Below are 15,886 nucleotides of genomic sequence, written 5' to 3'. Positions count from 1 at the left end.
CCTGAAGCACTGTGTGTGCAGATGAAAGGCGGGAACCCAGGGGTGGTTCATCAGGGAGCCACACTGAAGGTTGGGCCCCTAACCTTGGAAGTCAGGTGGGAGCAGAGACAAGAAATGATCCAAGAGGTTGCCTGATTGGCAGACCACTGCCTGAGTTCCAGGAGGGGTAGCCCACATCCCAACTCAATAAAACAGTGAAAACAATGTGGGATTGGAAACACACAAAGTCGCCCTCAGATGAGAAGACAAAGGACCAGGCTGAGGCAGACGGCTGGGCCAGAACAGAACCTGGACCATGGTGGTGTCTGTTGAATGTTTCTGGGTTGAATTAATGATGCATGAGTGAGTTCAAAGGGAGTTTAATAACATCTGTTTTGGGAGTGAGGACAATGAAGACCCCAGCCCTCCCTGGTTTATCCCACTCTCTCAACACACTGACATCCCCACCGTCAGCTCCAGGCCATCACGTCCTGGGGCAGAGGCCACCATGGTCTTCCATCCCAGCTTCAGCTTCGGGACCCAGGCTGAAAGGAGCCCCACCTGTGTTTAGGGAGACAGACACAGGGTCCACTGGGGTGCTGAGCAATTTCTCAAAGCCCCAGGAGTTCTCATGTCCTGTTTCTGGCTGGGAAGCAAAGCCACAAAGCGACAAGGATGGGACACGGTGGGTCGGGAGACAGTGATATGGCTTCTCACAGTGACCTGGGCTGCCCAGGGCCCCTCCTGCAGCCAACTGGGACAAGGTGCTGGAAGGACACTGCACAGCTGCAAAAGTAACCCAAATATGGACCTACGACCTCCCTAAGTCCACATCTACCCACTGGGAGACGCAGCTTCGAAAGGACAGCCAAAAGTCCTAATGCCTCAGGCCTGAGACAGGAGAGAAAGTCACGGACACACGAGCAGCAGCTCTCAGGTCCTTTCGATGTAGGCGCTGGCCAGAGCAGTGCCCTCTGCATCGGAGCAGTACAGCAGGAAGAGCGCCGTGGACGCCAGGGCACAGAGGTGCACACCTGCGGGGCTCAGCAGCACGCTGGCCTCCTCCGCCTCCTCCCCAGAGCCGTCCTCAGGCTCTCCCGCATCGTCATAGTCCTCCTCCAGGCCCAGGTCCGCAGATGCTGCAGGTCCCTCGTCTTTCTCCCCCATGGGGAAGTCTCCGATGTCCTCATAGACACCCTCTGAGGACAGATGGCCTGACATCTCCCAACCTGCAAAGGCCACATCAGAATGTTCTAGAAGAAATGCTCCTGCAGTCTAAGCCCACCCTGCCTGGCCCCTGCAGTCTCTCATGCACACCAACACCCCTGGCTCCTCTGTCAGCAGCCCCCACAGACAGCAAAGACCCCTGACCAGGGGCCACTTTCTACTCAGGGCACCCAGGACTGCTGTCCTAGGGTGGGACCGGTGGTCTCAGCCTCTGAACACACCCAGGAAAGCCCCCCAATTGCACATAAGTCATAAGGGGTCAGCAGAATTCTGAAGCCGGTTCTCACTCCAGGCCGCCCTGGGAGCGTGGATTTTCTAGATCCAGCACATTGCGGGGGCAAAGCAAGACTCAGACTCAGGGTCCCTGAGGCCCCAACAACTCATGGGTCCACGGACAGTCACTGAACAGTCACCATGGGGAAGGCCACTTAGCATGCAGGGTCTGCAATGACCGGGGCCCACATAGCATGCCCTCCAGCCTCCCCATCCCAGGCCCCTGCTCACCACACCTGGGCACGCCCACCTACCCCGGCAGGCTGCTCTGCGGTGGCACCACTGTGTCCCCAGGAACAGGGAGATGATGCCCAGGAGGGAGCCAAGGACCAGGCAGGTGATCTCAGGCAGGGCCCAGGCCTTGTGGGCAGGTGGAGGGGCCAAGGGAGGGGCTGTGGGGCACAGTGGGAGGCAGGGCCTGCTGTGCACCTGGGCTGCCTGGGCCATTGTGACCCTGGCCCTGGAGGACCTCAGCCTCACAGCAATGGGGGGCACCCCAGGAGAGGTGGGCCTTTGTGCTGCCTGAACAGGCACTCCTCCCTTGGAGAGACAGGTTGAGGCCACCGCACGAGAGGCCCAGGTGGAGGGCCCAGGTGGGAGAATCCAGGGGTGTGGGCCCTGGTGGTGGGTACAGGTGGAAAGGCCCAGGTGGAAGAATCCAGGCCTGTAGGCCCAGGTAGTGGGTACGAGCAAGGAAGGCCCACGTGGGAGGGCACAGGTGGACAAATCCAGCTGTGTGGGCCCAGATAGTGGGTACAGCTGGGAAGGCACAGGTGGGGAGGCATGAGTGCAGGGCCGAGGTGGAAGGCACAGGTGTAGGGCTCAGGCGGGAAAATGCAGGTGGGAAAATCCAGGTATGTGGGCCCAGATAGGAGCATCAGAGGGATGATCTGGGGAGGGGGTAAGGCCTGTGGAATGTGCTTATCATCCTGACTGCCCACTGCCCTCAGCTCTGCCTTGGACACAGACCTAGTGTCCAAGGGGCCACAGCTTTCAAGGGCCAAGCCCCCCAGCCACCAAGGCGATGGCCCCAGAGAGGTGGCTGTGTGGGGCCTGGGGCCTCTGTCCTCGACACCCCCAGATCTCCATATATTCCCTCAGGTGGACACAGGGAAGGACAGCACTTTCCATCAGAGAAGGGGGTGTCCTGGTCACGATGCTCAGCCCTGAGCCCCAGTGCAGGTCCCTGCGGGGCTCAGACATACAGGACAGGCGGGAGCTTGAGAAAGAGCCACCTACCCAGCGGCGGCGGCAGCACAGCGGTCCCCGGGGCACCTGCAGTAAATGGTGGCAGGTGAGGGCCAGGATGGGGAGGCAGCCACAGCCCTGAGCTGCACAGACCCTCACCCGGACCGCTGCAGCAGCAGCCCAGCCCACTCAGCCTGAGCTGACAGGACTGGCCAGGAGCACCCACAGGGGACCACACCATGGGCAGTCTCAGGGCTGGGTGCTGGGGATCCGCTTGAGGGGAAAGAGGACGGAGACCACCACAGGACTGAACCGGCGCTCCTCTTCCCAGCCCTCCCCCGTCCCCACTCACCCCAGCAGCGCACGCCCGCGTCCTCCTTGTGCGCGCAGTCTCCGCGTCCCCACCGCTCCGCAGGGCAGCCCCACAGGGACGCCTCGCTGCCCCGGCACCCCACCTCGTCCAGCCACACGGGCCCGGAGCCAGGGCCAAAGGCGGCGGCCCCCAGGGCGGCGACGGCCCGACCACAGCCCAGCTGGCGGCACACGACCTCCGCGTCCGCCAGGTCCCAGCCGTCGTCGCACACGGTGCCCCAGGAGCCCGCGTGCCAGAGCTCCACGCGCCCGGAGCAGCGGTCCTCGCCCCCGCGCACGCGCAGTGCGCCCTCCTCTGCAAAAGGGGCTGCGGTCACTGCGGGGGCTGGACCGGGATGGGAAAGAGGACAGCGACAAGGACAGAGGGGTACCTGGGCAGCCGAGCGAGGAGGAGCAGTTGAGGGGCTCCCCAGCAGCCTGTGGCCTGTCCGCTGACAATCCTGCGGGTTAAACAGCAGCTCTGAGAGCTTCGGTGCCCAGAGAAGCTTCAGAAGGAAGGCTGTGGATCCTAGTGACCCCCAGGCCCAGGCTCTGATTGAATGGCATCCCCTGTAAGTGACCTGTCAGGACAGATAAACCTCTTCCCGGGCACCCCCAGAGACCTCTAATGCCCACCTGCACAGGTAATCCAGACCTGCTCTCGAAGGTCGCAAGAGTGCGGGTGCCATGGGTGGGAAGGGCATTGCCACAGAGTGGAGTTGGGCAGCCTGCGGCACTCGATGTTGTCCACCCAGGCGGTCCCGGTGCCCGCAGAGGGGAAGGGCCTGTTCTCCAGCCAGCCCCACTCCCCACACCCCAGCTGCTTGCAGATGATGGACAAGGAGAGGTCCTTCAGGGCATTGCTGCACACGGCGCCCCAGGTCCCATTGTAGAACACGTCCAGCCACCCAGCACAGCAGCAGGTCCCACCTCGCAGCCTCAGAGCCACCGACTCTGCAAGGCAAGCACAGTCAGTCCAGGAAGTGCCCTGCCTGGGCACCATGGGCAGTCTCAGAAGGAGGGGGCTAAGCTCAAGGGGTCCCAGCACTGAGATCAGTTACAGAAACAGTATAGAGCTTCTTCAGAAAATTTAAACTAGAGCTACTACACAATCCAGCAATCCCACTGCTGGGTATAGACCCAGAGGAAATGAAATCAGCCCAGCAGAAACATCTGCACACCCAGGTTCACTGCAGCACTCAGGTTCACTGCAGCACCCAGGTTCACTGCACACCCAGGTTCACTGCAGCACCCAGGTTCACTGCAGCACCCAGGTTCACTGCACGCCCAGGTTCACTGCAGCACCCAGGTTCACTGCAGCACTATTGACAATAGCCAAGATGTGGAATGAGTGTAATGTCCAACAACAGATACATGGATAGAGAAAATACAGCATATACACAATGGAGTTACTCAGCCATTAAAAAACAATAAAATCCCATCATTTGCAGCAATACGGATGGAACTGGAGGACACTGTGTTGAGTGAAACAAGCTAAATAGCACATGTTCTCACTCATAAATGGAAGCTTAAAAATGTTGATCTCCTGGAAGTGAAAAGCAGAACAGAGGATACTAGAGGTTGGGAAGGGTTGGGGGAGGGAGGGATAAGAGGAGATCTGTAAAGATACAAAATTACAGCTGGATAAGAGGAATAAATTCTAGCATTCTATAGCACTGTAGGATGACTGTAATTAACAGTATATTATATGGTTTCAAATCACTGGAAGGAGGATACTGAATGTTCCCAACACAAAGAAATGATAACATGTCTGAGATGATGGCTTTGCCAATTACCCTGATCTTATCACTACACATTACATGGACTGAAACACCACTATGAACCCCATAGAGATGTACAAAGATTGTCAATTTAAAAAAAGAAAACAGAAATGTGGTACATAGATGCTATGGAATACTGTTCAGCCTCAAATAAGAAGGAAATTGTGATCCGTGACAACACGGATGAACCTGGAGGGCATTATGTTAAATGAAATAAACCAGGAATGGAAAGACAAATTCCGCATGATCCCACTTACATACGGGAGCAAAAAAAAAAAAGTCAAATACGTGAAAACAATAGAATGTGGGGCAGGTGGTGGGGGAATGGGGAGATGTAGGTCAAAGGGTACACAACTGTGCAGGATGAATAAATCTAGAAACCCAACATACAGCAGGAGGAATGTACTTAATAATATTGCATTGTACACTGGAAATTTGCTAGGAAAGTAGATTTTAGGTGCTCTTACCACAAAACCAAACGTAACTTTGTGAGATGGTGGAATGTTCATTAGCTTGACTGCAGTAATTATTTAAGTGTGTGTGTGTGTACCTCAGCCCCATGTTCAGAGATAGCTTTGGTCCTGAGTGATCAGTGCCCAAATATGTTCAATGTTACCCTTGGAGCAGTGTAAAGTCCAACAGACTAATACGGTCACCTAATGGCATGTTAGACAATCCTTTAAAGCTGTGCCATGGAGCACTGTAATAACACTTTTAAAATACCTATACCAGGATACTTGGAGAACATTGGGTATGAATTACATCTGATAGGATCATATCTAATTAAAATAAGCTTAGAAAAAATACTGGAAAGAAATACACCGTAATAGAATACAAAAGTGTCCATAAGTATCCCCTGCCTGTTTCCACACCCTCTCACTGAGTCTGTGCCCCAGTCCTTGAATCCCGGCTGGCTTGGGACTTGGGTCAAGGAATAGGGCCTGAGACTCTGTGCCTGTTCCTAGGCTGACACTGCTATCATTTTTGGAACCAAGGCTGGATCATGACAGAAACAGAGCCTCCACTACTCCTGCCTTCAGCCAGGGCCCCGAAGCAGGGCTCCACCTAACCATCAAGTGACCGAAGGCACTAAGGGAGCCCGGCTGGGACAGAGAACCAGCAGGCTGAGCACAGCCAAAGGCAATGACCACAGAAGTCGGAGCCACACACATTGCTGCTGCTGCCTGTGGCAGGGCTGGTTACTCAGCATTAATTTCACATATGTTACGCATTCACGATGGCTTTATCTCTGGGTGTTGGGATTACAGATGGTTTTTTCTTTCTAATTTTTTGGACTCAAATTTTAATACCATGTAATATACTTTATATCTCATTCTCTCAAAGATATTAGCAATATAGTATTTTTGTAAGTCTATCAAAAGAAATCTTCTACCTATGTCTAGAAATTACTGTTCTAATTCTTCTTTAAAATAGCTTCTGCCCCTCAGATATGAACAGTCCCATCTGGTTTCCCAAAACAATCAAAGTTTGTACCCTGCACGTATGCACAGGACCATGGGCAAAGCAGCAGCATAGGCACAAAATGTAGGCCATGTGGGTGGCACAGAGCTGAGCAGGGCTCCACGGGCTGCCTGTCCACCTGCCCACACGTGGGACAGCAGGAGCCACGAGTGCCCCGCCCCACCCTGGAGATGCAGCCCTGTCAGGCAGGGACCCTGAGGAGCCTGGAGGGGCCAGAAGTGACTGAGGCATAGCTGAGACCCAGGTGAAAAAGAGGCAGCCCCAGGAATTGAACTGGCTGTGCCCAACATGCTGGCTCCAGCAGATAGTCTGACGGCCGGCTGCCTGTAGATGCCAGCTCAGATGGGGTCCCCAGAATGAAGCTTCACAGAAAAACAAATAAAGCAGCCACCGGAGGAAAATGCTGCAAACCAGAGAGCAAGGACCACATGGAAGATGCAGAGGAAGGGCTAACATCAGCCGCTTTCCACAGAAACCAGCAGAATGTTCTAGAAAATGACCTGTCATTCTCACTGAGATGCCAGAAAAAGATGGACCTTTTATGAGAGCAGAGCATAATGTCATTAGGAGAAAACAAGCTGCCGAGAATAAAGACACAAAAATGAGATGATGGATGAGGTGAGGAGGGCGAAATAATACACCAAAGGACTGAAGAGCAGAATCGACAGAAACGCAGATTGTGACGTGGGTGCCACCTGGAGAAACACCCCAAGAATGCCTGGGGAAAGAGTCATGCCAAAATTAATTTCAGAAGCATGGGGAAGACTCAAACTCATGAGACTCCAGCATTGCATACAAAGAACGCAGTAATTGAAATAAATGTAATAATCCAAGATATCGCTGAAGAAAGCATTCCTAAAGTAAAATATAAACCAAAATCAATGAGAAGAGCCCACACTTGGATAAGCTGCCAGAGACTCTGCCAGCATCCAGCCTCTCCCCCAGGGTTGCCTGGAAATACCCTGGGAGACCACAGGTCAGATGGGCAGCCCGTGACCCTCTCAGGAGACCGCAGGTCAGGTGGGCAGCCTGTGACCCGCTCAGGAGACCGCAGGTCAGGTGGGCAGCCCGTGACCCGCTCAGGAGACCACAGGTCAGATGGGCAGCCCATGACCCGCTCAGGAGACCGCAGGTCAGGTGGGCAGCCCGTGACCCACTCACAGGCTTCTCCAGAGAACCCATCCCCCAAAATGACAAAATTCCATCACCCAAGAATGACCACACCTGGACAAGATCAGAACACAAAGACGCTCAGGTATGTGTGAATAATAATAATAATAATAATAATAAAGCTCATCCACCATCTCAAAAATAGTCTGCAAAATGGTCAGGTGCGGTGGCTCACACCTGTAATCCCAACACTTTGGGAGGCTGAGGCAGGTGGATCGCTTGAGTCCAGGAGTTTGAGACCGGCCTGGCCTGGGCAACATGGTGAAACTCCATCTCTACAAAAATAAACATTAGCCAGACATGGTGGCACATGCGCGTAGTCCCAGCTACTTGGGAGGCTGAGGCAGGAGGATGGTTTGAGCCCAGGAAGCAGAGGTTGCACTGAGTCAAGATTGCACCATTGCACTCTAGCCTGACCAAGATCTTGTCAAAAAAAAAAAAAAGTCTGCAAAAAGTTCTCCAGTACACCAAAATAGGGATCAAAATTAAGAATCTGAAGCCAGTGGCAGTGCCTCACTTCTGTAGTCCCAGCAGCTTGGGAGGCTGAGGCTGAAGGATCCCTGGACTACAGGAGGTCAAGACTGCAGTGACCGGTGATGGGGCCACTGCACTCCAGCCTGGGCAACACAGTGAGACCGTCTCAAAATAAATAAATATTTAAATAAATATAAAATATTTAAATAAATATAAAATATTTAAATAAATATACAATTAAATATATATATATGAATTCCGGATGGAAACTTCAAGCGCACTTAAGCTGGTGACGGCGGAAAATGAGCCCAGGTGGGGCTGCCCCGGGGCCAACCTGCCACAGGAAGCTGACCAGCTCCCCAGGTGCCCGGAACCAAAGTACTTTGTCCGGTAGCACTTACTATACCAATAGGAACCTCACCCAATCCACTGTGGAAGTTCTGCATTCAGGGAAGAGAACAGCTCCTGATAGTTTGATGCTGTTCTGGAAAGCAAGTGCGCATGACTGTATGTAATAAAACAGCATGATCGTTCCATACCCAACGGCCGCTCACCTGAGCAGAAGACGCCGGCGTCCTCCTTGTGCCTGCAGTCGTGCCGCCCCCAGCCCGCCGACGGGCACTGCCACAGCGCAGACTCGTGGCCCTGGCAGCCCAGCTCGTCCAGCCAGATGCGCCCTGCCCCGGCTCCGAAGTGTGCGGCCCCCAGGGCGCTCAGGGCGCGGCCACAGCCCAGCTGCCTGCAGACCACGTGCGCGTCCCGCAGGTCCCAGGCATCGTCACACACGGTGCCCCACGCGCCCCCGTGCAGCACCTCCACGCGCCCCGCACAGCGCCCCGGCCCCGCGGCCAGCCGCACCCCGAGGCTCCCTGTGGAGAGACAGAGTCAGGGCGCCCGGGATCCCGTGGCGACGGGCCATGGGGGACGCGGTTCCGCCCTCACCGGAGCACACCACGCCGGCGTCCCGCGAGGTCCCCGCGGGCTCCTGCAGGGTCGCGGACACGTTGCATTGTGTCAGGCGGGTTTCGGTGCCCAGACAGCGCACGCGGCTCAGCGCCACCTGGACGGATCCGCGGCTGGGGGCAGGTGCGTCATAGGCTTGCTCGGCCCCTCCGCACCCGAGTTGCCGGCACACCACGCCCGCGCCGCGCAGGTCCCAGGCATCGTCCAGGACGCGGCCCCACACGCCATCCAGGGAGACCTCCACGCGGCCGTCACAGCGGCTCTGTCCTTCCCTCAGTCGCAGGGCGTGGGGCAGACCTGGGGATGGGGACGCACAGGGGCCCAAGATGTCAGCGGGAGGGACCCAGGACCACCCCCCAGCAGGGCCCGTACCTCTCCGCCCCCTCTGTCCTTCCTTGCACTCCTCTGTCCATGCCTCTCACTCACCCTCCTGGTCCACCGTCCTGGCTGCACCCACCTGAGCAGACCGCGGAGGCTGTGTTTCCCGGGGCACAGGCCGGGGCCCCCAGGGTGCTTACTGGGCAATTCCACAAGTAGGGCTCTGTCCCCTCACAGTGAAAGGCGTCAGGCCAGATGGCAGCGTCCCCGTCCCCAAAATGGCCTCCTCCAGGTGCGGCCACCGCGTTGCCGCAGTTGAGCTGGTGGCAGAGGACGGTGGCATCTGCTATGTCCCAGTGGGTGGCACAGAGGGGTGCCCAGGACCCCTGCACCTGGAGCTCCACGCGGCCCTCACAGCTGCTGCTGCCATTGACCATCCTGAACTCTAGGGGAGAGGAGGAGTCAGCCTGGCTTGCAGACGGCCGACCCAGAACATGTCTGTCTGTGGTCATTTCCTTCCTTCACACCCAGTGGGATGGGCACAGAGCCCAGCCTTGGTCTCACCAGCTCCCCCACCCTCCTCTGCATCAGCATCCAGCTCACACAGCTCTCCAGAAGAATTTGATCTTAGCTGCAGCCTTGGGGTACATCACTCTACACCCAGTCTCTTCCCTGCGCTTCTTTCAACCAACAGAAGCAAACATCAAAAGCACCCACACCTACTGGCCAGAGGCACCTTTAGGGCATGAAGGGATTTGACAGAGAACAAGGCAGGGCTGAGCCTTCAGAGCCCACACACAGGACTTCACCTGAGCACCTGAGCCCTGCGTCGTGGCCATGCCCACACTGGCTCCCGCGCCCCCGCGGGCAGTGGAACAGCAGCGACTCGTTGCCCGCACAGCGGAAGGCCTCCGTCCACACCGGCCCCAAGCCCCGGCCGAAGCGGGCGCCCTTGGGTGTGGACACGACCGCCCCGCACTGCAGCTCCCGGCACACCACGTGGGCCGTGGCCAGGTCCAGGTCCGCATCACAGACGGTGCCCCAGGTCAGGCCCCGCTTCACCTCCAGGCGCCCGGCGCAGGGGTGCTCGCCGCCCACCAGTCGGGCCTCCGTGTGTCCTGGGGGCAGACGTCCTCTCAGGCAGGAGACAGGTGTTCTCAGGTCAACAGCCTGGCCCTGAGCCTCAGACTGCAGAAGGCTTCAGCCAGGAGCCATCACCTGCATCTAGGCAGAGGGTCTGCCAAGCACAGGCAGGAACTTGCAGCCACAGGCCCTTCCACCCAGCACCCAGAGCAGAGCAGACGTCCTTGACCGCATCACCAAGGTCAGGGTCAGGGTCACCTGCTGCAGGTGCCCACGTATTTCACAGCCTCTGCCTGTCCGGGGCCATGACAGCAACACCCTCTGCAATCCCACAGGCTAGGTCAGGGCACCCCTTGGTCCACTGAGCACCACCCTCTCTGGGGTGCCGCAGCAGGCAGACTATCCACCTCATTTCAGCTGCTCCTCATATGCACAACAAGGCCAGGAGCTGTGAGGCCAGTGCAGCTCACACACACTTGAGGCAGGGCTGGGAAGAAGTGACCTCTACCCAACCCCGATCCATGTTAGACATGCAGAGATCACAGCTGAGGCAGCTCAGACTTGCAGCGGCAGCCAGGACCCCTAGATGGCCTGCGGGTTCTGAGCCAGGACACCTCCGTGGGGCCACCAGAAACTCAGCTCCGCTCTGCTGAGAACCAGCGTGAGAGCTGAGGCCCTTTCCCACGTCTGCGCCCAATGTCTCATGCAGGACAGGGGGGCCCATCCGTGGGAACGCCCACCCCCCTTCTCCCTGCCCTCCCCAGGTCCAGGCCCAGCATCATCCCAAGGGTCACTGGGAACATCAGGCGGCAGCCTCACCTGAGCAGATCACCTCTGCGTCCAGCCGCAGGTCGCAGCCGCTGCGGAAGTTGTTGTCCAGTCTGCAGCTGCGGATGGTGGGCTCGGTACCCCTGCAGGCCAGGTACTTCCTGACGACGCCCACATCCCGGCGGGGGGCCTGGAGCACAGGGCCGCACCCCAGCTCCCGGCAGAACACCATGGCCTCCTCCACATGCAGGCCACAGAGGCGGTCCACCCCATTCACATTTCTGATCTCGGGGAGTCCCGCGCAGGGACTGCGGCCCTTCACCAGCCGGAGCTCCCGGAAAGTGCCGTCTGTGGAGCACAGGCCGGTCCTCCTTAAGGTATGGACCCAGCTGGCCGCATGGTCACTCGGCAGCTCCTTTTTCAGGGAGGACAGTGATGGGCTGAGCCAGGGCCAGCTTCAGGGGCAGGTGACCGGGCAGTCACACAGGGCCCTGGGCTCAGAGAGACCCCTGTCCCCAGCTTCATGCTCGGCTGCTGGTCTCCTGAAACAAGGGTCCCCGCAGGGTCCGTTCACACTGGGCCCCAAAATGGTAGGAGGTCCTGGCCAGGTGGTTCAGCTTCAGAGGCAGGACGCTATGAGAGGGTCCTCACAGCCACATAAAATGTGAGGGACAGCTGAGGACCCTCGAGCCAGACCTCAAAGGGAAAGCGTGTACCTGTCTGTCATTCGTCTAAGAAACCATGATCAGCTACTTGTGTGGGCCTCAGGCGTCCACAGACCCCGCCCCCGCTCGGCTGCTGCCTCCCCCAGCCTGGGCCACACTCTGCTTCCTTCCTCCACTCTCTGACTCTCCCTGGCGTTGGTTTTTCCACAGCTGAATCTTACAGTCAGGATGGTCCCAGTGCCCAGAGAGGAGCCCCTCCCAGAGAGAGCTCCAGACCCCCAGCCTCCCCTCCCGTCTCCGAGACCCGCCCTCCTCCCAGTCCTCCTCCTCCTCCTCCCACTCCTCCTCCTCCTCCTCCCCAGCCCCGTCCCCTTCACTCCTCCCTACTTACGGGAGCACAGCGCGACCACCACCCATGCGTGAGGGCACGGGCTCTGGCACCATGAGCCAAGGCTGCACTCCCAGAGGGAGGACTCATTGCCCCGGCAGGACACGTTGTGAAGCCAGGGCTGGGCCATCTCTCCAGGCAGCGGGACATACTTGGGGGCGCCCACGGCAGGGCCGCAGCCCAGCTGCCTGCACACGACAGAGGCCTCTGCCAGCGTCCACTCCTGGTTGCACACGTATCCCCATGCCCCATGGTGTCGGACCAACACCACTCCGTCGCACGTGCTGTGTCTGTACGCCAGCCTCAGAGCACCTGGTCCACCTTCAGACAGACAGGTCCAGTTAGAGGGGCCAGAAGCAACCAGAGGCGCAGGAGGAGATGGCAGCCGTGGCAGCGGGGAACGGCCTGCGAGGCCTCAGCAGCAAGTCGGGTTCCTCTCACCCCACCAAGCAGTCCCAGAGAGGTGATGGGCGCGGCTCACACAGAAACCCTCACCCCGTGTGTCTCCCCAGGGGCTACTCCCCTCCCTGGCCCTCTGGAGCCCCAACATCATGGAGGACCCCATCCCCCAGGCAAGGAAGTCCCCTGTCCTCCTGGGTCTGCAGCTGGGTGGGTCCTCCCACCCACTCTCTGCCTCCCAAGCATCATTCCCCCACTTCCACTGGAGGCCCTGTGGTCTCCAGCCCACCATTGTCACACCTGCCCCACCCACGTGACTGTCCACACCCCTTGGAGTGCCCCGCTCACCCTTCGGTCTTGTCCTCTGCAACCCTGAGTATCCAGGAAAACCACCCCTGCCTGCCCTCCCACTATGCCAAACCCAGCCCTACTACCCCACCCATACCGGCTTCCAGCCAGGATCTCACCCTCCATGGTCTCTGAGCATCTCAGCTACTCCAGCACCTTCTCTCCCACCCCCCACGGAGGCACCCCTAACCACCCTCTCCAGGCCTCTGCAACCCCACATCAACACAGCCACCCCGAGGAAAATGAAGCAACCAGTAGGAGGAAGTCCATGTGGGTGGTGCTGTGTGGTCCCAGAGCAGCCTCCAGGGCCCCTGGAGGACTCTCCACACCCAGAAAAGAGCCTCCCCGATGGCAGTCAGGAGCAGAGGGGGGACCCTGCCTGGTCCAAGATGAAGACCTTTCCCTCCCACCTCCCGGGGAGCCTTGAATCTCCTCCCTCTCAGTCTTCATCCATCCCTCCACACCCCCCGGCCTCCTCATCACCCTCCCCACCTGGTTCTTCTCAGGACATGGATGCGTGCTGGTGTCTGCAATTTTTTCTTTTTTAGACAAAAGTCTCGCTCTGTCACTCAGGCTGGAGTGCAATGGCACGATCTCAGCTCACTGCAATGTCCACCTCCAGGGTTGAACTGATTCTCGTGCCTCAGCCTCCCGTGTAGCGAGAATTATAGGCGCCCACCACCACGACTGGCTAATTTTTGTATTTTTAGTAGAGATGGGGTTTCACCATGTTGGCCAGGCTGATCTCGAACTCATGACCTCAGGAGATCCGCCCGCCTCAGCCTCCCAAAGTCCTGGGATTACAGCCATAAGCCACCACGCCCACTATGAATAGCTTTTCATTTTATATTTTCTAAAGCTATTTCTTGTTGTAATAGAGAATTCCGGCCCTTGTGCTTGCGATCGTTGACACAAAAGCAAATCCCTTCAACCCCAGGCTTCCATCCATCTGTGGCCACATTGCTGCCTTTCCTTCAAATCCAAACCTCCTCTGCGCTTTCTGCAGCTGCCCACAGACTCCCACCCCACCGCTGGGGGTGCGGCTCCGTCCAGCACCAGGTCACCGCCCTGCTGGGCACCTGGACCAGCTCTGACAGTGAAGTGTTCCTCAGCCTCAAGGGCACCCTCCCCTGCCTCCCGCCCAGCCCCACACTCACATCATGGCTCCATGCCCACGTACGCAGGTCCCCGGGGCTCCCTCTCACCTCCAGCCTCTCCTGCTGTTCCTTCTAGCTAGACCCCTCCTCTCTACACCTCCCTGCCCCTGACCCAGCAGCCCTTCCACACGGCTTCACACCCCAGTGTCCCCACCTGGGTGCAGCATCTCCGTGGGACCCCATGCTCAACCTCACTGCCAGATGCAGCCAACCCTCCCACCTCCTTCCCAGGACCTCAGCCCTGCTCCAGGGCACGGGGATGGAGCAGCCCCCGCAGGACCCCTCAGGACTCTGTTGTTCAGGGTCATTGGGACCAGACACTGGGCCGTGTCCCTCATTTTGTCCAGGGCCTGACCCAGCCCTGAACCCTGGGTTCTGAGCAGTGGGGCTAGGGTCTGGGGGCCCTGAGGTCACAGGGATCCGGCCATGTGGAGCCACCTCCCTCCTGCCCCAACATGTCCCACCCACTCTGGGCTGAGTGAGACCCAGGCAGACGGCAGTTCACTGCAGGGACCCTCATGCCCCGGGGCCTGGGCATCAACAGAGCTGCTGCCTCCAGAAAGTTCCATGGATGAAGGAAGCAGAAACTTACCAATGGGGACTGCCCAGAGATTGAGAAGAAGGGGCCCGAGTCCCAGGGTCCAGAGAGCTGCCTTCATGGTCCCACAACCCTCTGGGCTTCAGCAAGCTCTCGCTGCTTAGCTGGGGCAATGGCATAGGTCACAGCCCAGAGTCACATATACAGAAGTGGGAGCTGCCAAGGACCTCCAGGGGCCAATGGGGACAGCCACAGCCTTTCCAGAGCGAATCAGCAGCTCTGCCTCTCATCCGTGAGCAGAGCAGCCAATGCCTTGCTGGCCTAAGCATCACCAGACATGGGGAGGGTGCAGGCTGTGGGTTTCCTCCCACACTGATCAAGCTGCTGTTGGGACTAGACCCAACCATCAGGCAGGTGGTCCAAGCTGCCGACAGCACAGCATCAGTGAAGCCCTGCGTCTCTGCCCTCCACCCGGGCCCGTCGGCTTCAGCCGTGCCACCACCACAGAAGGCAGTGGCCCCAGACAGCCAAGGAGGCGTCCTCTGTGCCAGCAGATGGCACTAGCAGAGTTAGGGGTAGGGGTAGGATTAGGGTTTGAGTGGGAGTCCCAGCAGCACCAGAAGAATGACACGGAAGAGCTTTGCAAGAACTCTGAGAACTGAACTGTCGTTGGAATGAAAACCCTTGAGAGAAGATATAGTTAAAAATCACTCATCACATGGAGACCCAGGGACACGACCATTTCAGTAAGAGATAACCAACGAAGGGCGGCACCAGGAAGACTCAGGTGTTAGAATTATCTGACAAGGATTTTAAAACAGGCATCATAAAAATGTTTCCACAACAAATTGCAAATGCTCTTGAAATAAGTGGAAAAATTGAAATCTCAGCAAAGAAATAGAAGTTATAAAAATGGAACAGGCTAGGCGCAGTGGCTCACGCCTGTAATCCTAGCACTTTGGGAGGCTGAGGTGGGCAGATCACCTGAGGTCAGGAGTTCGAGACCACCCTGGCCAACATGGTGAAACCCTGTCTCTACTAAAAATACAAAAATTTGCCGGGCATGGTGACATGCACCTGTAGTCCCAGCTACTCGGGAGGCTGAGACAGGAGAATTGCTTGAACACAGGAGGTGGAGGTTGCAGTGAGCTGAGATTGCACCACTGCACTCCAGCCTGGGTGACAGAGCAAGACTTTGTCTTAAAAAAAAAAAAAAAGTGAAACAGTGGTAAGGATGTGGAGAAATGGGAACTCTCAGATTTTGCTGGTAGATTCAAAAATGGTGCAACTGCTTTGAGAAAGTTTGGCAGTTTGTCAAAATGTTAAATAGAGAT

The 15,886-nt window shown here is 57.5% G+C and overlaps 1 protein-coding gene across 1 annotated transcript; it reads right to left on the bottom strand.

Moving 5' to 3' along the window:
* Positions 1-237: 237 nt before the first annotated feature.
* LOC101149667 (scavenger receptor cysteine-rich domain-containing protein SCART1) lies at positions 238-15,598 on the bottom strand. The gene is given in 14 exon segments (XM_055353996.2): positions 238-1,208; positions 1,734-1,871; positions 2,719-2,754; positions 3,020-3,334; positions 3,411-3,479; positions 3,674-3,838; positions 3,841-3,972; positions 8,480-8,756; positions 8,758-9,185; positions 9,346-9,651; positions 10,016-10,324; positions 11,109-11,405; positions 12,114-12,431; positions 14,607-15,598. Coding segments are annotated over 14 exon segments (3,153 nt in total). The 5' UTR covers positions 14,674-15,598; the 3' UTR covers positions 238-912.
* Between the last annotated feature and the right edge of the window lie 288 nt (positions 15,599-15,886).

The sequence above is a fragment of the Gorilla gorilla genome, chromosome 8 (genome assembly GCF_029281585.2).
Source record: "Gorilla gorilla gorilla isolate KB3781 chromosome 8, NHGRI_mGorGor1-v2.1_pri, whole genome shotgun sequence".
Lineage (NCBI taxonomy): Eukaryota > Metazoa > Chordata > Mammalia > Primates > Hominidae > Gorilla > Gorilla gorilla.
Note: the sequence above shows the minus strand (reverse complement) of the source record. Positions and strands in the feature narration are given on the sequence as shown.